At 41.3% G+C, this 21298-nt stretch overlaps 1 protein-coding gene across 4 annotated transcripts in view; it reads right to left on the minus strand.

The window, feature by feature from the left end:
- ABCA1 (ATP binding cassette subfamily A member 1) overlaps nucleotides 1-21298 on the minus strand; it is a 182921-nt gene that overhangs the window by 64113 nt on the left and 97510 nt on the right. For 3 of the 4 annotated variants that reach the window (XM_079925542.1, XM_079925541.1, XM_079925540.1), the window contains 2 exons: nucleotides 19207-19331; nucleotides 10447-10623 (listed from right to left, as the gene is read on the minus strand). In XM_079925542.1, coding sequence (XP_079781668.1) covers nucleotides 10447-10623; nucleotides 19207-19331 — 302 coding nt within the window. The remainder of the gene's footprint in view (nucleotides 1-10446; nucleotides 10624-19206; nucleotides 19332-21298) is intronic. The other variant, XM_079925543.1, reaches the window with a different exon arrangement.

Consider the following 21298-nt stretch of genomic DNA (forward strand, 5'->3'; position numbering starts at 1 on the left):
GCGTGCCCACAGAAGGCAGGGCACCACCTAAGCGAGCTCCAGAGACAGGCACAAGCCACGGCTATCAGCTCAGACCCCAGAGATGGGCATGAACCGCTAACGCTGCCGCCACTGCCACTCAGAATCCTGTGTGCAAGCGCAGGTCACTACCCATACCCCCCCAGGAGCCTGTGCAGCACACCACTGCCAGGGTCCCGTGACCCAGGGGCAAATTCCCCGGGAGAACACATGGCGCGCCTCAGGCTTCTGCAACATCACGCCGGCCTCTGCTGCCACAGGTTCACCCTCCATTCCAATTATGACTACCGTACCCCTCCCTTTCCCTGGCCTGAGTGAGCAAGAGACCCCTAATCAGCTGCTGCTTTAATCCCCTCCTGTCTGGGCAGAGAACAGACGCCTGAGGGTGGCCTATACGCAAAGGCAGGGCCAAAACCAAAGCTGAACCCCAGGAGCTGCGCGAACAAAAAAGAGAAAGGGAAATTTCTCCGTGCAGCCTCAGGAGCAGCGGATTAAATCCCCCCAATCAACTTGATAAACCCTGCATCTCTGTAATACCTGAAAAGACAATGAATGCTCCCAAAATAGGCAGTGGAGTTTGGGAGCAACTGTAGACTTGGGGTTTGCTTTCTCTGTCTGACTGGGTTTTGGTTTTATGTTTATCTTAGTTTACTTTTTAGTGCTTGTTATTATTAGTGGATTTGTTTATTGGTTTGATTGCTCTCTTCCTTTTTCTTTTTTTTTACTTTAAAAAATTTTTTATCTTTTTTATTATTTTTTCTATTTTTATTATTTTTTTATTTTGTTTTAGCCTTTTTTCTCTTTTTGTGAGTGTGTATGTTTCTTTGTGTGATTTTCTCTGTTTAGTTTTACTTTTACCATTTGGCTTGGGGTTCTAGCTGTTCTTTTTTTTTTTTTTTTCTTCCTTTTCTTCCTAGCCGTGTGGCTGGCAGGGTCTTGGTACTCCAGCCGGGTGTCGAGCCTGAGCCTCCGAGGTGGGAGGGCTGAGTCCAGGACACTGGAACAGAGACCTGCCAGCTCCATATAATATCAATCGATGAGAGCTCTCCCAGAGATCTCCATCTTAACACTAAGACCCAGTCCACCCAATGGCCAGCAAACTCCAGTGCTAGATGCCCCATGCCAAACAACTAGAAAGACAGGAACACAACTCCACCCATTAGCAGAGAAGCTGCCTAAAGTCATACTAAATTCACAGACACCCCAAAACACACCACCAAATGCGGCCCTGCCCACCAGAAAGACAAGATCCACCATCACCCACCAGAGCACAGGCACCAGTCCCCTCCACAAGCCACTGAACCAACCTCACCCACTGGGGGCAGACACCAAAAATAACAGGAACTATGAACCTGCAGCCTGCAAAAAAGAGACCCCAAACACAGTAAGTTTTAAACAAAATGAGAGGACAGAGAAATACACAACAGATGAAGGAGCAAGGTAAAAACCCACCAGACCAAACAAATGAAGAGGAAATAGGCAGTCTACCTGAAAAAGAATTCGGAGTAATGATAATAAAGATGATCCAAAATCTTGGAAATAGAATGAAGAAAATACAAGAAACGTCTAACAAGGACCTAGAAGAACTGAAGAGCAAACAAACAATGATAAACAACACAATAAATGAAATTTAAAAATTCTCTAGAAGGAATCAATAGTAGAATAACTGAGACAGAAGAACGGATAAACGACCTGCAAGATAAAATAGTGGAAATAACTGCCACACAGCAGAATAAAGAATGAAAGGAATTGAGGACAGTCTCAGAGACCTCTGGGACAACATTATATGCATCAACATTCGAATTATAGGGGTCCCAGAAGAAGAAGAGAAAAAAAAAGGGTCTGAGAAAAAATCTGAGATGATAGTTGAAAACTTCCCTAACATGGGAAAGGAAACAGTCAATCAAGCCCAGGAAGCACAGAGAGTCCCATACAGGATAAATCCAAGAGGAAACATGCCAAGACACATATTAGTCAAACTATCAAAAATTAAATACAAAGAAAAAATATTAAAAGCAGCAAGGGAAAAGCAACAAATACCATACAAGGGAATCCCCATAAGGTTAACAGCTAATCTTTCAGCAGAAATTCTGCAAGCCAGAAGGGAGTGGCAGGACGTATTTAAAGTGATGAAAGGGGAAAACCTACAACCAAGATTACTCTACGCAGCAAGGATCTCATTCAGATTTGATGGAGAAATCAAAACCTTTACAGACAAGCAAAAGCTAAGAATTCAGCACCACCAAACCAGCTTTACAACAAATGCTAAAGGAACTTCTCTAGGCAGGAAACACAAGGGAAGGAAAAGACCTACAAAAACAAATGCAAAACAATTAAGAAAATGGTAATAGGAACATACATATCAATAATCACCTACCTTAAATGTAAATGGATTAAATGTTCCAAGCAAAAGACAAAGTCTGGCTGAATGGATATGAAAACAAGAGCCATATATATGCTGTCTACAAGAGACCCACTTCAGACCTAGGGACACATACAGACTGAAAGTGAGGGGATGGAAAAAGATATTCCATGCAAATGGAAATCAAAAGAAAGCTGCAGTAGCAATTCTCAAATCAGACAAAATAGATTTTAAAACAAAGACTATTACAAGAGACAAAGAAGGACACTACATAATGATCAAGGGATCAATCCAAGAAGAAGATATAACAATTGTAAACATTTATGCACCCAACATAGGAGCACCTCAATACATAAGGCAAATGCTAACAGCCATAAAAGGGGAAATCAATACTAACACAATCATAGTAGGGGACTTTAACACCCCACTTTCACCAATGGACAGATCACCCAAAATGAAAATAAATAAGGAAACACAAGCTTTAAATGACACATGAGACCAGATAGACTTAACTGATATTTTTAGGACATTCCATCCAAAAACAACAGAATACACTTTCTTCTCAAGTGCACATGGAACATTCTCCAGGATAGATCGTATCTTGGATTACAAATCAAGCCTCGGTAAATTTAAGAAAATTGAAATCGTATCAAGTATCTTTTCTGACCACAACGCTATGAGACTAGATATCAATTACAGGAAAAAAACTGTAAAAAACACAAACACATGGAGGCTAAACAATATGCTACTAAATAACCAAGAGATCACTGAAGAAATCAAAAGGAAATCAAAAAATACCTAGAAATGAATGACAATGAAAACATGACGACCCAAAACCTATGGGATGCAGCAAAAGCAGTTCTAAGAGGGAATTTTATAGCAATACAATCCTACCTCAAGAAACAAGAAAAATCTCAAATAAACAACCTAACCTTACACCTAAAGCAATTAGAGAAAGAAGAACAAAAAACCCCGAAGTTAGCAGAAGGAAAGAAATCATAAAGATCAGATCAGCCACTATGGAGAACAGTATGCAGTTTCCTTCAAAAACTAAAAATAGAACTACCATATGACCCAGCAATCCCACTACAGGGCATATACCCTGAGAAAACCATAATTCAAAAAGAAACATGAACCACAACGTTCACTGTAGCACTATTTACAATAGCCAGGAAATGGAAGCAACCTAAGTGTCCATCAACAGATGAATGGATAAAGAAGATGTGGCACATATATACAATGGAATATTAGCCATAAAAAGAAACAAAATTGAGTTATTTGTAGTGAGTTGGATGGACCTAGAGTCTGTCATACAGAGTGAAGTAAGTCAGAAAGAGAAAAACAAATACCATATGCTAACACATATATATGGAATCTGAAAAAAAAAATGGTTCTGATGAACCTAGGGGCAGTACAGGAATAAAGATGCAGACATAGAGAATGGACTTGAGGACAGGGGGAGGGGGAAGGGTAAGCTGGGATGAAGTGAGAGAGTAGCACTGACATATATATACTACCAAATGTAAAACAGATAGCTAGTGGGAAGCAGCCACATAGCACAGGGAGATCAGCTTGGGATAGCAAGTGGGGGAGGGAGGTGCAAGAAGGAGGGGATATGGGGATATATATATATACATATAGCTGATTCACTTTGTTATAGAGCAGAAACTAACAACACTGTAAAGTAATTATACTCCAATAGAGATGTTAAAAAAAAAAAGACAGTAATTTTTCCATCTCATACCACTATACAAAATTAAATTCTTGGTATATTGAAAAGCTAAAACTAAAAATGAAAGTTTAAAAGATATAGAGGAGAAAATGTACTTATGAACCTAAGGTAGGGAAGGCCTTCTTAAAATACAGAAGTCCAAACCAAAAATGGGAACTAACGACTTCAACTTCTGAAAGTAAAAACTATGTGCAAAAAGATACCATCAGCAATGGGAAAAAACAAGCCAAAGACTGGAAGAAGAAATTTAAAAAAATTTTTTTAGAATAAAAATGGAATACCATGCAGCAGTTAAAACGAACCAGATGCCACATTTATCAACATTGATAAATCTCAAGAACATAACGTTGAGTGAAAAAGACAAGTTGCAAATCAACATGCACACCTATACAATATGAACACATGCAAACCAATACCCTATACTGTTATTAACAGAATGCAAATATATATATGGTTGCATAAAAATATGCCACTCCAGGATAACGGTTATCTTTGAGGAAAGAGGGGGATACACAGGTGACATAAACTGTATCTGTAGTGTTTTCTTTCTTGAAAAGAATCTAAAGCAGGCATAATAAAATGATGGATGTTGGTACATGAGTGTTCTTTATGTTATTTCTGTACCTTTTTATATATTTGAACTATTTCATAACTTTCTTTTTAATTCGATGAAAGATAAGAGAGAGAGGGAGGAGGAAAGGAGATTGGCAGGAATGAAGGAAGGGTAAGAATATAAGTTGGCTTGAGTACGTATCAGATCTGAAAGATGTTTAACTTCCTTGAACAAAATTAACCCCAGCCAATATGCCTTAAAATGAGGCCACACGATGAAGTCTGAGAACCATGTGCCTGTACCTACTGTTAACTGAGGTCTCCGGCTCATACTTACTTGACAAAGGCAGACAAAACTTGCCAATAGTATTTCCAAAGAGCTCTGGTAAGCCATTCACAGTTTGGAATTCCTCCTACTATTTTTCTTAACCAAAAACATTCCCTTGGCTATGAATTCATACAGGTCCCCATTGACCACAGGGGGCAAGATTTTCTTGTATGAAGGCAAATGGGGAAAAAGAGGGAAAATAAAACCTTTGGTGAAGACTGTATGTTCTGTGTTAAGCTAACAGGAATTCATGTATTATTCAATATTTTTAGATCACAGCTAGATACTGTACTATCATTAATGGAAGAATAGACAAATGAGTATAACTCAAAAGCTCCTACTCATTTCTGCAAAATGTGTTAATCACAACATTGAAACATTTCCTAAAAGCATGACAGTCTGGGGCACTGGCCTGAGAATGATCAAGTCCACTGTGCCATCTTTTCTGGACCTAATAAATGACTTCATTATATTCTTTCTATCCTCACTAGGTTTTTCCTGCCACATGAATTTTATTTTTTTCTTTTTTAAATTGAGGTAACAATGGTTTATAACATTATATAAATTTCACATGTACAACATTATATTCCTACATTCTATAATACACATTATATTTCTATATATGCTGCAGCATGTGCCCCACCAAAAACTTAGTTTAACTAAGTTGTAATAGACTGAAACTTAAAATAAAAAATGCAATAACCTAGCAAAGTCAATTTGACTTTAATTTCTGAGCTGGTGTTTTATTTCAACTCAGTGTCCAGCACAGTTCCTGGCACATAATAACTAGGTGTCCAATAAATATGGAAGAAAAATGAAAAGCAAAGGGAAGAGCACATTAGGAGGGTGGGGGATGGACTGGTGTGAGTGCTGCTTCAAAGGTCATTCAAATTCAGATTCTGTTTCATATTCACCTCATCAAGTCAAAGACCCTTCAAGACAAGGATAACTCTTCACTCCTCCTCCACCTGCTCCTTCGATCCTTGTGCAGTCCAGCTGTGAGCCCACTAGTCCTCTGGGCACCTCAGAGCACCACTCACCTTAACTCCTTTGCCCTATGAACTGAGTTCCGCCTCTGCAAGAATGTGTTACACACATCGGAAGATACAGGAACAGAACACTTTGTTCCATGGAGATAGAACTTCTCCTTTTTGGATGAAAGTATAAGTCAAGGCAGTTTAGCCACATGGTCGTGCAGTGTCTAAGATGGAGGTCAATCTGCATGCCTGTCCTTGCTAACTCGAATCAGACACCGTTTTCCTCACCTCAAAAACCAGACACCGGGCTTCCCTGGTGGCGCAGTGGTTGAGAGTCCACCTGCCGATGCAGGGGACATGGGTTTATGCCCCGGTCCAGGAAGATCCCACACGCCGCGGAGCGGCTGGGCCCGTGATCCATGGCCGCTGAGCCTGTGCTTCCGGAGCCTGTGCTCCACAACGGGAGAGGCCACAACGGTGAGAGGCCCGCGTACCGCAAAAAAACAAAACTAACAAAAAAAAAACCAGACACCATCTTCACATCACAGACAGGACTAGAGCCCAAGCCTACTTAACCACACAGACGTTCACTAGGGCTCACAGTGTCCCATATGAGACAAGACTGTTGTCAGGCAGCTGCTGGAAGGGCAGCCCTCACTTTACAGAACCCAGAACTTAGGAAGAATTCCTCAAGTTTCCAGTCTCAGCCTTAAAGCTGGTTCTCAGTGCCCAATGGAATGAAAGCTCCACGTGGACCTTGTCTGCGTTGTTCATGGCTGAACCTTCAGTGCCTTAGAACAGTACCTGGTACAAAGTAGACAGACAGTAAATATGCGTTGGTTCTGTTGATGAATGTCTCACGCCTTGTTCAGAGATGCTCTGCTTCCCAAAGCCACTGCTCTTTGGTTTGTGCATTACAAACCTTAATGAGTAGTGTCTACTGTACTTTAGAATCACTCTCAGAATATGAGCAAAAAAGTACACAGGGCTGAAACGGGACTAATAAAAAAAAGCCAAGGGCACTGGAGAAACACTTCAAAGACAGAATGAAATATTGTTCCAATATATGTTCCAATCCAAAGGCAGTTATGGCAGAACAAATGCCCTCCCCAAAGCAGTCCACACCCTAATCTCTGGAACCTGTCAATCAGTTACTTCACCTGGTAAAAAGTACTTTACAGATGTAAAAAGTAATGAATGTTAAAATAGGGAGATTATCCTAGATTATCTGGATGGGTTCAGTCTAATCACATGAGCCCTTAAAAGCAAAAAACTTTCAGGCTGGAAGCAGAGAGATGTAGCAGAAGGAAAAATCAGATTTAAAGCATGAGAGGGGCTCAAACCACTGTGGCTGGGGAGGGACCATGTGAAAAGCACGAGAAGGAATGCTGGCAGCCTCTATGAGTAAAGACCAGCCCCCAGCTGACATCCAGGAAGAAAACAGGGACCTCAGTCCTACAACTTCAAGGAACTGAAATCAGCTACCAATCCGAATGAGTTCAGAAACAGATTCATGTTCAGAGCCTCCAAAAAGGAATACAGCCCTGTGAACACCTTGATATGCAAAATTCATACCTTCATTTTATGCAAGGTATAACCAAGGCATAAACAAATAATCTACAGGATAAGAAGCCTTGGCAATACCTAAGCAAAGAATGCAATTTTGCACTGAAATATTCTTCAGGATTACTTTGCTTGGTATATGATTGACTTCTAACACTGATTTATAAAAGAAAATTTCTTCCTTACCAGCCACTGCTTTCAGCATATAATTTATATTACTCATATCAATTAAATTATTAACTTCTATTTATTGAGCATCTAATGTGTGCCAGGCCTTATGCCAGGCTCTTCATATACCTGAGCAATAGTCACAACCAAGGGTAAACTACGTTACCTGTAGGTAAAAGCCTCGTTATCTGAGGCTTACAGAATCTAATGTATCCGAGGTCCCACAGCTGGTAAAATGCTGAGGCAGAATTTGAACCCAGATGCAGATGACCCCAGGCCTACACCCTTCCTACTCTGCCACACTTCCCCACTTCTGTCAAAATACTGAGGTCCAAGTGGTCATCAGGGAACTGAAGGAGACCCAGGAGAAAGTGTCAGAATACTTTGGCTGAAAAAGAGAGAAATAGCCACATCAAAAAAAAAAAAAAAAAGAAAGAAAGAAAGAGAGGAGAAATGTTTCAAAACATGTCTCTCCTCAAAATCCACTTTTAGTACAGAAACGCGTGCGGACAGAACAGTTTCTCTCCCCTCCCCCGCAATGTTGGTTGCTGCTCCTGTTGTATATCTTGGCGCAATTAACTGCCCATGTGCAACGAGGTGTCACGGAACATCCATCTACCATCACCCATGTCAAAATTCCACCCAAGTGGCAGAAGCAAAAGGCTGCTTAATGTAAATCAAGTATCAACCCCAGTGCTCCAATTAAGGCACTGCTATAAGAGTCACATTTCAAAATGTTTGGAAGTCACTTCATCCCAGAGGTATCCCCTAAAACATCTTTACACAGAGCCATCCTGGCCACTCATTATGTTCTAATTCAAGAGCCCCATTTTCCGATTTTAGGAAGATCTCACAGCAACAGCTGACAGGCAGGAGCAGAACCTGAGATGCTCCTATGCCCGAGAGATGGGCAGGAAGCATATGGCAGCTACCCTAATCAACACCCGCCGTGAACCAACTGGTCTACAAGGCACAAACACAGCATGACAGGATGGGCTGTGATGTAGCTGACAGTTTTGACAGTGCATTTCCATGTCCTCGATCACGCTAATTTTTCCAACTAGGGAGAGATTTTCAAGTTGAACCCTAAGCTGCTGATTGTCAGATTATGAAGGCTGTACTATCATTCTACTTAGAGCATAATTCAGACATTATATAATTAGAGGGATTTTACTGGGTTGTGCACACAATAGGTGTTTAATGAGTAAACAGAAGTGAAACAATGAATGGGCACCAGAATAAATTACTATGTCTTCTAAAAGCACCCATCTTTCCAAAGTCTGAATCATCCCAGCTGAAAAGGTGAACATTTCGATCTTGTTGTGAAATAAAGCAAAACAGCCAAAACAGTCCAAGGAAATGGTCTACCATTTGTAACAACCTTTGACCCTCTGTCTCACGATGCAAAAAGTGCCAACAGGCTGCAAGTGTCTTCACAGATGAGCTTATCTGGTTATTTAGACCAGTTATCTGGGGCTGCAGACATCTCCATACAGAAACATATCTTACTAAAATTATACTCTAGAAACATTACCAGTGGAATCACAGACCAATGAAAATAACTCAGTACATTTTCAACCACTGAAGCAGAAAATACTATTTCTGGAATAAAACAAAAACAGATCTTAAGCATTAGGCCTAAGCCCTTCACACTGACGGGATTACCATCAACCCTGCCACAGAAGCATCCGAAAGTCACAGTCTGACTACGACCTTCACCTCAGGCAGAAGCTATAGCATCAGAGCGTCAAGCTGGACACAAGGACTCCCTGATGGTCAGTCAAGAGTGTAAACCCTGGCATGTGTTTCTAAGGAATATTCTAGGGTATCATCCAGGTACAGGGTCCAGAAACAGAACCTTCTTAGTTCCCCAGGAGGGCCCATCTTTCTCTAGAGAAATCATGGTGTGCAAAGGCTCAGAGGATTCCAATTTCTTTCTATTATAATGAAGAACATCTCTTTCCAGGCGCATCCTTCTTCTAGGGCTTTTTCCCTGGTTTTAAAAGAAACTACTGACACATCAGAGAGCCCTGTGGTGAATAGGAAACCTGAACACTGAATGCTAAAGGATGTTGTTCCAAGGGGCATTTCACCAGAGCTCCAAGGAAACCCAAAGAAAGATACCTGTTCTGGAACAAGACATAACACACAGACGACCAGAATGCTCAGACTCATCCCTGTTGTTGGATGTATTCTCATGGACTGCTTCTCTGAACTAGTGATTCCCAGCTGATGGACTGGGCTTTCTTGGGATTATTTTTTTCTGTGAATGCAATTTTGTCATTGATTAAGCTAATTATTGAGTGTGCTCCCATCCAATTCCAGGGTTTTCCCACTGAGACATCTCGATGTCTCCTTTCTGATAGGCTTTTAAAAATGAATAGATATCCATCTTCCCATCAATGGTTTTGAGAATTTTTTTAAAAAATCTGTGGAGTTCCTTCTTCACATGAACCCTTTCAATATTAAAAACCATAAAAAAAGAGGTTTTCTCTGATTGAAACAGGCACAAGGGACCTGAGACTTGGACTCAGAGCCACACCCTACTTACTCTTCCCCCATTTACTCTTGGAGAGGTGGCCCAAAAGTTTGAAAGGACAGTTAGAATATCACTGAGCCAAATTATGTCTCCAACTCCCAGCCAGCACTATATTTCTACAAAAACAAAGTCACACTGCCCAAGGAAAAATGTCACATTCCAAAAGTATTAGTGCTTGAAGCTTCTCCACACAGTAATCCTACTCACCAAGATCGGCTTCAGAATGTCCAGGTTGGAATGAAGTATTTGCTCTGCAGCATCCAGTTTCTCCTTTGGCAGGCTGCAAAGCATGGAGACTTCTTGGTCACCAAGTTGAATCAGCTCTCCTAATTTTGATCCGTTGCACAGATTGGTCAAATGTAACTGGTAGCCTTGCAAAAATACCTGGAAGCATTTCATGCAAAGAGAGAAAAGCAAAACTGGATTACAAAGATGGGAAGCAGGGTCCTTGAAGCCTTTTGGGGGACTTCACATCAATACAGCTTTGAAGAATGGACACTGCTGGAGTGTATCCAGTGCACAGGGTCTCTACTGAACTTTACGATGGGTCAAAGCATGATCCTACAGGACATTAAAACCGGAATGTGGCATTTGACTTATCACCTCCACACTCTTGTCCTTGTGAGGGGAAATCCTGAGCCCAACTCTTTTTCTCAAAAGTGGAACACGTGATTCACCCAGTAGGAATCTAGAGTCTGAACTCCTAAAACCACTTTTATTAAAGAAAATAGAAAATTCTCATTATTTTGGAATGCATGATATCTTAACCTGGGGTTGGGCTGAATTATGAAAAAAAGGCATTTATACTATTTATTTGTAGATACAGATATTTAGCTGATGCAAAAAACTATGTTCAAACAATTTCAGAATGTGGAACTCTTCCTTTTACTTGTATCAGAGCAGAGTACTAGAAAGTCAAGCCCCTTACCTCACTGATAGGCCAGTTCTAAGTCTTTTTGGGTTTTTTTTAATCTTTATTTATTTATTTTCTTATTAGTCATCCATTTTATACACATCAGTGTATACATGTCAATCCCACTCTGCCAGTTCATCACACCACAAACACCACCCCATGCCGCTTTCCCCCCTCGGGGTCCATACGTTTGTTCTCTACTCTGTGTCTCAATTTCTGCTCTGCAAGCCAATTCATCTGTACCATTTTCTAGGTTCCACATATATGCATTAATATACGATATTTGTTATTCTCTTTCTGATTTACTTCACTCTATATGACAGTCTCTAGGTCCATCCACATCTCTACAAATGACCCAATTTCATTCCTTTTTATGGCTGAGTAATATTCCATTATATATATGTACCACATCTTCTTTATCCATTCATCTGTCGATAGGCATTTAGGTTGCTTCCATGTCTTGGCTATTGTAAATAGTGCTGCAATGAACATTGGGGTGCATGTGTCTTTTTGAATTATGGTTTTCTCTGGGTATATGCCCAGTAGTGGGATTGCTGGGTCATATGGTAGTTCTATTTGTAGTTCTTTAAGGAACCTCCATAACTGTTCTCCATAGTGGCTGTATCAATTTACATTCCCACCAACAGTGCAAGAGGGTTCCCTTTTCTCCACATCCTCTCCAGCATTTGTTGTTTATAGAGTTTCTGATGATGCCCATTCTAATTGGTGTGAGGTGATACCTCATTGTAGCTTTGATTTGCATTTCTCTAATAATTAGTGATGTTGAGCAGCTTTTCATACGCTTCTTATGTCTTCTTTGAAGAAATGTCTATTTAGGTCTTCTGCCCATTTTTGGATTGGGTTGTTTTTTTCATATTGAGCTGCATGAGCTGTTTATATATTTTGGAGATTAATCGTTTGTCTGATGATTCATTTGCAAATATTTTCTCCCATTCTGAGGGTTGTCTTTTCCTCTTCTTTATGGTTTCCCTTACTATGCAAAAGCTTTTAAGTTTATTTGTTTATTTTTCTTTTTATTTCCATTACTCTAGGAGGTAGATCAAAAAATATCTTGCTGTGACTTATGACAAAGAGTGTTCTTCCTATGTTTTCCTCTAAGAGTTTTATAGTGTCTGGTCTTACATTTGGTCTCTAATACATTTTGAGTTTATTTTTGTGTATGGTGTTAGGGAGTGTTCTAATTTCATTCTTTTACATGTAGCTGTCCAGTTTTCCCAGCACCACTTTTTGAAGAGACTGTCTTTTCTGCATTGTATGTCCTTGCCTCCTTTGTCATAGATTAGTTGACCATATGTGCATGGGTTTATCTCTGGGCTTTCTATCTTGTTCCATTGATCTATGTTTCTGTTTTTGTGCCAGTACCGTATTGTCTTGATGACTGTAGCTTTATAGTATAGTCTGAAGTCAGGGAGTCTGATTCCTCCAGCTCCGTTTTTTCCCCTCAAGACTGCTTTGGTTATTCGGGGTCTTTTGTGTCTCCATACAAATTTTAAGATTTTCTGTTCTAGTTCCGTAAAAAATGCCATTGGTAATTTGATAGGGATTGCATTGAACCTGTAGATTGCTTTCGGTAGTATAGTCATTTTCACAATATTGATTCTTCCGATCCAAGTACATGGTATATCTCTCCATCTGTTGGTATCATCTTTAATTTCTTTCATCAGTGTCTTATAATTTTCTGCATACAGGTCTTTTGTCTCCCTAGGTAGATTTATTCCTAGGTATTTAATTCTTTTGGTTGCAATGGTAAATGGGAGTGTTTCCTTAGTTTCTCTTTCAGATTTTTCATCATTAGTGTATAAGAATGCAAGAGATTTCTGTGCTTCTTTTTTTTTTTTTTTGCAGTACGCGGGCCTCTCACTGTTGTGGCCTCTCCCGTTGTGGAGCACAGGCTCCAGACGCGCAGGCTCAGCGGCCATGGCTCATGGGCCTACCCGCTCCGTGGTATGTGGGATATTCCCGGACCAGGGCACGAACCCGTGTCCCCTGTATTGGCAGGCGGACTCTCAACCACTGCGCCACCAGGAAAGCCCCTCTGTGCATTCATTTTGTATCCTGCAACTTTACCAAATTCATTGATTAGCTCCAGTAGTTTTCTAGTGGCATCTTTAGGATTTTCTATGTATAGTATCATGTCATCTGCAAACAGGGACAGTTTTACTTCTTCTTTTCCAGTTTGTATTCCTTTTATCTCTTTTTCTTCTCTGATTGCCATGGCTAGGACTTCCAAAAATATGTTGAATAATAGTAGTCAGAGTGGACATCCTTGTCTCATTCCTGATCTTAGAGGAAAAGCTTTCAGTTTTTCACCATTGAGAATGATGTTTGTTGTGGGTTTGTCATATACGGCCTTTATTATGTTGAAGTAGGCTCCCTCTATGCCCACTTTCTGTAGAGTTTTTATCATAAATCGGAGTTGAATTTTGTCAAAAGCTTTTTCTGCATCTATTGAGATGATCATATGGTTTTTATTCGTTAATTTGTTAATATGGTGTATCTCACTGATTGAGTATATTGAAGAATCCTTTCATCTCTGGGATAAATCCCACTTGATCATGATGTATGATCCTTTTAATGTGTTGTTGGATTCTGTTTGCTAGAATTTTGTTGAGGATTTTTGCGTATATATTCATCAGTGGTATTGGTCTGTAATTTTCTTTTTTTGTAGTATCTTTGTCTGGTTTGGGTATCAGGGTGATGGCAGCCTCATAGAATGAGTTTCAGAGTTTTTCTTCCTCTGTAATTTTTTGGAAGAGTTTGAGAAGGATGGGTGTTAGCTCTTCTCTAAATGTTTGATAGAATTCACCTGTGAAGCCATCTGGTCCTGGACTTTTGTTCGCTGGAAGATTTTTTGGGTTTTTTGGGGTTTTTTTTTGCGATACACGGGCCTCTCACTGTTCTGGCCTCTCCCGTCGTGGAGCACAGGCTCCGGACACACAGGCTCAGCGGCCATGGCTCATGGGCCTAGCTGCTCCGCGGCATGTGGGATCTTCCCGGACCAGGTCACAAACCCGTGTCCCCTGCATCAGCAGGCGTACTCTCAACCACTGCGCAACCAGGGAAGCCCTCACTGGAAGATTTTTAATCACAGTTTCAATTTCATTACTTGTGATTGGTCTGTTCATATATTCTATTTCTTCTTGGTTCAGTCTTGGAAGATTATACCTTTCTGAGAATTTGTCCATTTTATTGGCATAGAGTTGCTTGTAGTAGTCTCTTAGGATGCTTTGTATTTCTGTGGTGTCAGTTGTTACTTCTCCTTTTTCATTTCTAATTTTATTGATTTGAGTCCTCTCCCTCTTTTTCTTGATGAGTCTGGCTAATGGTTCATCAATTTTGTTTATCTTCTCAAAGAACCAGCTTTTAGTTTTATTGATCTTTGCTATTGTTTTCTTTGTTTCTATTTCATTTATTTCTGCTCTTATCTTTATGATTTCTTTCCTTCTGCTAACTTTGGGTTTTGTTTGTTCTTCTTTCTCTAGTTCCTTTAGGTGTAAGGTTAGATTGTTTTGAAATTTTTCTTGTTTCTTGAGGTAGGTTTGCATAGCTATAAACTTCCCTCTTAGAGCTGCTTTTGCTGGATCCCATAGGTTTTGGATCGTCGTGTTTTCATTGTCATTTGTCTCTAGGTATTTTTTGATTTCCTCTTTGATTTCTTTAGTGATCTCTTTGTTATTTAGTAACGTATTGTTTAGCCTCCATGTGTTTGTGTCTTTTATGTTTTTTTTCCCTGTAATTCATTTCTAATCTCACAGCATTGTGGTCAGAAAAGATTCTTGATAGGATTTCAATTTTCTTAAATTTACTGAGGCTTGACTTGTGACCCAAGATGTGATCTATCCTGGAGAATGTTCTGTGCACACTTGAGAAGAAAGTGTAATCTGCTGTTTTTGGATGGAATGTCCTATAAATATCAGTTAAATCTATCTGGTCTATTGTGTCATTTATAGCTCGTGTTTCCTTATTAATTTTCTGTCTGGATGATCTGTCCATTGGTGTGAGGTGTTATTATTATCATATAACAATAACACTAGTATTGTGTAACTGTCAATTTCCTCTTTTATGGCTGTTAGCAGTTGCCTTATGTATTAAGGTGCTCCTATGTTGGGTGCATATATATTTATAATTGTTCTATCTTCTTCTTGGATTAATCCCTTGATCATTTTTTAGTGTCCTTCCTTATCTCTTGTAACATTCTTTATTTTAAAGTCTATTTTATCTGATATCAGTATTGCTACTCCAGCTTTCTTCTGATTTCCATTTGCATCGAATATCTTTTTCCATTCCCTCACTTTCAGTCTGTATGTGTCCCTAGGTCTAAAGTGGGTCTCTTGTAGACAGCATATATATGGGTCTTGTTTTTGTATCCATTCAGCAAGCCTGTGTCTTTTGGTTGGAGCATTTAATCCATTCACGTTTAAGGTAATTATCGATATGTATGTTCCTATTACCATTTTCTTAATTTTGGGGGGTTTGTTTTTGTAGGTCCTTTTCTTCTCTTGTGTTTCCCACTTAGAGAAGTTCCTTTAGCATTTGCTGTAGAGCTGGTTTGGTGGTTCTGAATTCTCTTAGCTTTTGCTTGTCTGTAAAGCTTTTGATTTCTCCATCGAATCTGAATGAGATCCTTGCTGGGTAGAGTAATCTTGATTGTATGTTCTTCCCTTTCATCAGTTTAAATATATCATGCCACTCCCTTCTGGCTTGTCGAGTTTCTGCTGAGAAATCAGCTGTTAACCTTATGGGAGTTCCCTTGTATGTTATTTGTCGTTTTTCCCTTGCTGCTTTCAATAATTTTTCTTTGTCTTTAATTTTTGCCAATGTTATTACTACGTGTCTCGGCATGTTTCTCCTTGGGTTTATCCTGTATGGGACTCTCTGCACTTCCTGTACTTGAGTGGCTATTTCCTTTCCCATGTTAGGGAAGTTTTCGACTATCATCTCTTAAAATATTTTCCAGGGTCCTTTCTCTCTCTCTTCTCCTTCTGGGACCCCTATAATGTGAATGTTGTTGCATTTAATGTTGTCCCAGAGGTCTCTTAGGCTGTCTTCATTTCTTTTCATTCTTTTTTCTTTATTCTGTTCCACAGCAGTGAATTCCACCATTCTGTCTTCCAGGTCACATATCCGTTCTTCTGCTTCAGTTATTTTGCTATTGATTCCTTTTAGTGTAGTTTTCATTTCAGTTACTGTATTGTTCATCTCTGTTTGTTCTTTAATTCTTCTAGATCTTTGTTAAACATTTCTTGCATCTTCTCAATCTTTGCCTCCATTCTTTTTCCAAGGTCCTGGATCATCTTCACTATCATTATTCTGAATTCTTTTTCTGTAAGGTTGCTTATCTCCATTTCATTTAGTTGTTTTTCTGGGGTTTTATCTTGTTCCTTCATCTGCTTCATAGCCCTCTGCCTTTTCATCTTGTCTATCCGTGAATGTGGTTTTTGTTCCACAGGCTGCAGGACTGTAGTTCTTCTTGCTTCTGCTGCCTGCCCTCTGGTGGATGAGGCTATCTAAGAGGCTTGTGGAAGTTTCCTGATGGGAGGGACTGGTGGAGGGTAGAGCTGGCTATTGCTCTGGTGGGCAGAGCTCAGTAAAACTTTAATCCACTTGTCTGCTGATGGGTGGGGCTGGGTTCCCTCCCTGTTGGTTGTTTGGCCTGAGGCAACCCAATACTGGAGCCTACCTGGGCTCTTTGGTGGGGCTAATGGCAGACTCTGGGCAGGCTCACACCAAGGAGTACTTCCCAGAACTTTTGCTGCCAGTGTCCTTGTCCCTTGGTGAGCCACAGCTGCCTCCCACCTCTGCAGGGACCCTCCAACACTAGCAGGTAGGTCTGGTTCAGTCTCCTATGGCGTCACTGCTCCTTCCCCTGGGTCCCAATGCACACACTACTTTGTGTGTGCCCTCCAAGAGTGGAGTCTCTGTTTCCCCCAGTCCTGCCGAAGTCCTACAATCAAATCCCGCTAGCCTTCCAAGTCTGATTCTCTAGGAATTCCTCCTCCCGTTGCCAGGCCCCCAGGTTGGGAAGCCTGACGTGTGGCTCAGAACCTTCACTCCAGTGGGTGGACTTCTGTGGTATAAGTGTTCTCCAGTCTGTGAGTCACCCACCCAACAGTTATGGGGTTTGATTTTATCGTGATAGCGCCCCTCCTGCCATCTCATTGCGGCTTCTCCTTTGTCTTTGCATGTGGGGTATCTTTTCTGATGAGGTCCAGTGCTTTCCTGTCGATGATTGTTCAGCAGTTAGTTGTGATTCCGGTATTCTCGAAAGAGGGAGTGAGAGCATGTCTGTCTACTCCGCCATCTTGAACCAATCTTCCCTAAGTCATTCTTTGTCTATTCATTTCAGCAAAGAACCTTTCCTTGGCCATATCTTATTTAATTAGTTTTACTGGACCTAAATAAACTGCACTTCTTCATATATGGTCCTTACTGTCCATTAGACAATAAGTTCAGTAAGATGAGCATCTTTGTTTTTCTTGCTCTCTTTGTGTCCACAATGCTGGAACATATGGACAGTAAATACTTGTTGAATGAATGAATGGATGATTCAGACTCTTTATTACTCCGTTACTATTTCCTCTGTTTCAGTTAATGCAACCTGACCTGCTTGTAGTACAATCTAGTGGGAGTGATGGGCCAAAAGCCTTTCAAGACCCATGCAGCTTTCTATCCCTGCAGAGCACTTCCTTGGCCATGGCTTCCATTAAGTAAGTTTCCACCTACTGCCAGATACTCAAGTACAGTTCACTTTTCCTCCTTTCTCTAACTGGCCCTTGCTGCCAGCCTACATTTAGTATTTGGTTTAAGAACACTGACTACACAGAGACTAATTACCATGCAAGGACCACCTCCATATTTAGGATGTCCCTTACTTTAAACTGATCGGATGTGACAGATAAGAAATTGGTAGAGGGCAATGGAAATCATGCTAATGATTTTCATAAGCCTGCTGCCTTTGGCCCATTTCCCAACCACACAATTGGTAAACTCAAGGCATATTTTCCCAGTTTCATAAGGGAAAGCAGTAAGCACATTTTTCAAATTTTTAAAATTCTAGATCATGTGAAGCAAAGATCTTATTTTCAGTCATAAACATTTCCACTACTTCTGCTTACTGCAAAGACAAGCTGGTATGTAGACATGAGACACAGTAAGGAAGCAGTTCCCCTTTCTGCCAGAGAATAAATTTGAGACACTTCTCTGAAAATCAATAACTGTGCAATCTGGGCCTGCTGTCCACCGCACAAGAGCAGTGTGATTATCTAATGATGCCAGTGGAAGTTTCTGAAAATCTAAGGTTAAAATTCTACATAAACACTAACATTACTTCCTTGTTTTATAATTTTAAGAAAAAAATTAAGCATTTTCTCCTTATATATCTTTCGCGTCTATCTTTAAAGGAAGCATTACATTTTGAAAATCTCCTGTCTTGGATTTTCTTTTTTTTTTTTGCGGTACACGGGCCTCTCACTGCCGTGGCCTCTCCCGTTGAGGAGCACAGGCTCCGGACGCGCAGGCGCAGCGGCCACGGCCCACGGGCCCAGCCGCTCCGTGGCACGTGGGATCCTCTCGGACCGGGGCACGAACCCGTGTCCCCTGCATCGGCAGGCGGACTCCCAACCACTTCGCCACCAGGGAAGCCCCTGTCTTGGATTTTATAGACAGAGATACTCTAGGTAATAATCCTCAACCCTGGCTATTGTTTCAGAACTGTGAAATTTTAAAGAAAATGTTTAATTCATCTTAAATTCATCTCCCCTTTAGGGAGTCATTATCAACAAATGCCAACTGATGGGCAGGAAATCAGTTTTATTTCAACCAGCAGGTCCGTGACGCCAGGTTGTACATTCCACTCTCTGGACGGTTTGGCAACACCAGCCTGAGCAGGGAGGTAAAGACAGGTGAAGCTGCGTTGGAGCCAACAACCTCCTTCAGCGCCATTACAGACAGGATTTTATTCACTTCCCTCCAGGCGCTCTCCAACAATGTCACTGCCATCAGCCCCACCAGGGAAAGTGACGGTCGCAGCTTACCTTGCGGAGACTGACATCAGCCCCCAGTATCTTGTCCACAGTTGGCCTTGGCAGAGAGAGGTTGTGATGCAGGAATCCAGAGAAGGTTTCATTGTCTACCAGGAAGTCCTGAAACTTCAAGTCTGCTGGAGAAATAGCGTTTTATTTTCATTTCATACGTAACTCAAAAAATAAATAAAAAGCACGACGGAGCAAACTATCATAATATTGACTGCCTTGTTGTAAACCGATTGATGACCACAGGCCTCTGGCTTAAGCACACAGAGAAACAAAAGTTCAGGGAGCTTCGCCTTAACAGCAGAGACAAGAAAAGACTGCTTTCTGAAGCCATGGAATGCGGCACTGCTGTACATACACACACACACACACACACACACACACACAGCTTTGCTTTTCAAAGAAAAAAATCAACCCACCTGAGATTTGTGACCCTGACCCCACAGCTCTCGTCTCCCCAGTGCCATCTCAGACAGCTAAACTCAGAGATATTTAAAGCCTTTATTCCCACAAGCCTCGGACGCTGGTTTCCTCTTGATGCAGAGCAGTGGTTCTCAAACTTGAGCAGGCATTAGAATCACCTGCAGGACTTGTGAAAACAGACTGGTCCCCTACCCCCAGAGTTTCTGATTCATCGGCCTGGGATGAGGCTGGAGAATCTGCATTTCTAACAAGCCACCAGGCGGTGCTGATGTCGCTGGTCTGGGGCCCACCCTTTGAGGACCAAGGAGGTAGAGCATTATGCACATCAAAGCGCTTTCACAGACTTGGTCTCATTTCAGTTCTAAACGTGGCACACGTGATACAGACCTCCAACACCCAGGTCTGCCGTCCTTTAAGAAAACACATATGCAGATATTTTAAAAAATCAACGCTACCAAATGATTGGATTGTTGCAGGGTGTCATACAGACTCTCTTTAAATAATTAGCCCTTCAGGTACATTTAGAAAAGGTTCCAATCCAGTGCAGGGAAGCAGAAAAAGCACTAGCCAGAAATCCAATTTTAGTCCCCAGAGTTGGAGGCTGTGCCTAGTGGCATGGCTTGGGTATTTCACATCTTTCTGAATTTCAGCTTCTTCATCCCAAAACATGAGGTTTCTGGCCAGATGCTCGGCAGGCCCTCCCCCTTACTGAAATGCTCTCATTTTCCCTGCCATATTTCATTTGAGTGTCCACTTCTGCTTCTGCCCCTCCCTCTTAATAACCCAACTTCTTTCAATAAAGAGAAAACCAGCTCATCATGACCTCATGACCAGGCAGACATCACTGAGAGACTAGCCCACAGGTCCAGGAACGAACCCACCTCTCGGGGGGCAAACCTAGCAAACCTAAATCACTTAACTGATGAGAAACAGATGTTTGACCTGAAAATGGGGCTGTGAGGTGAGGCTTAAAGAGGACAGGAATTAATCCTGGGAGCTATGGGGGTGATGTGCAGAGATAAAGTAGAAGGAGGGCTCAGAATCCAACCAGACTCGCATCAGTGCTTCCTGATCCAGACATATTCTGCTAAAGCAAACTTTAATAATACAGAGTTATAGAAGGGATACACTAAGCATGATTCACATCTCTAGAGAAATGATTCTCTGGCTACACCTTATTTGACTAACTCCTAGTTATTCCTCAGGACACATTCAAGAAGCTGGTCCTGGCCCAGTCAGCACCCCTTGTGAGAAGAGGTGCTGGTCCTGGCCCAGCACCCCTTGTGAGAACAGGTACTACTGCAGGCTGTCGCCTGCCTGGTTCTCCCTAACACATATGATACTGCGTTCTCACCATCATGTTCGCTTCTATAGCTGCCAAACCTCAGAGCATCTAATATTCACTTAGGGACATGCTAAAATGCAGTTTCTTGGGCCCAATTCCCAGAGATTCTGAAACAGTGGCTCTAGAGTGGGGCCTAAGAATCTACATTTTAATAATCATCTCGTATTTCTAATGCAGGGGGTCTGGGGACCATCCTTTTAGGAATGTTGTTTTATTTGCATATTCTGTCCACCAGACTATGCCTCTGGGACACAGACTGTGTCTTTTATCCTTGTATCAGGGTGTCCAGATCAAGCAAAGAATTACTGATCAGTGAATGATGGCTGG

Source organism: Stenella coeruleoalba (assembly GCF_951394435.1).
Source record: "Stenella coeruleoalba genome assembly, chromosome: 7".
NCBI classification, from domain to species: Eukaryota; Metazoa; Chordata; class Mammalia; order Artiodactyla; family Delphinidae; genus Stenella; species Stenella coeruleoalba.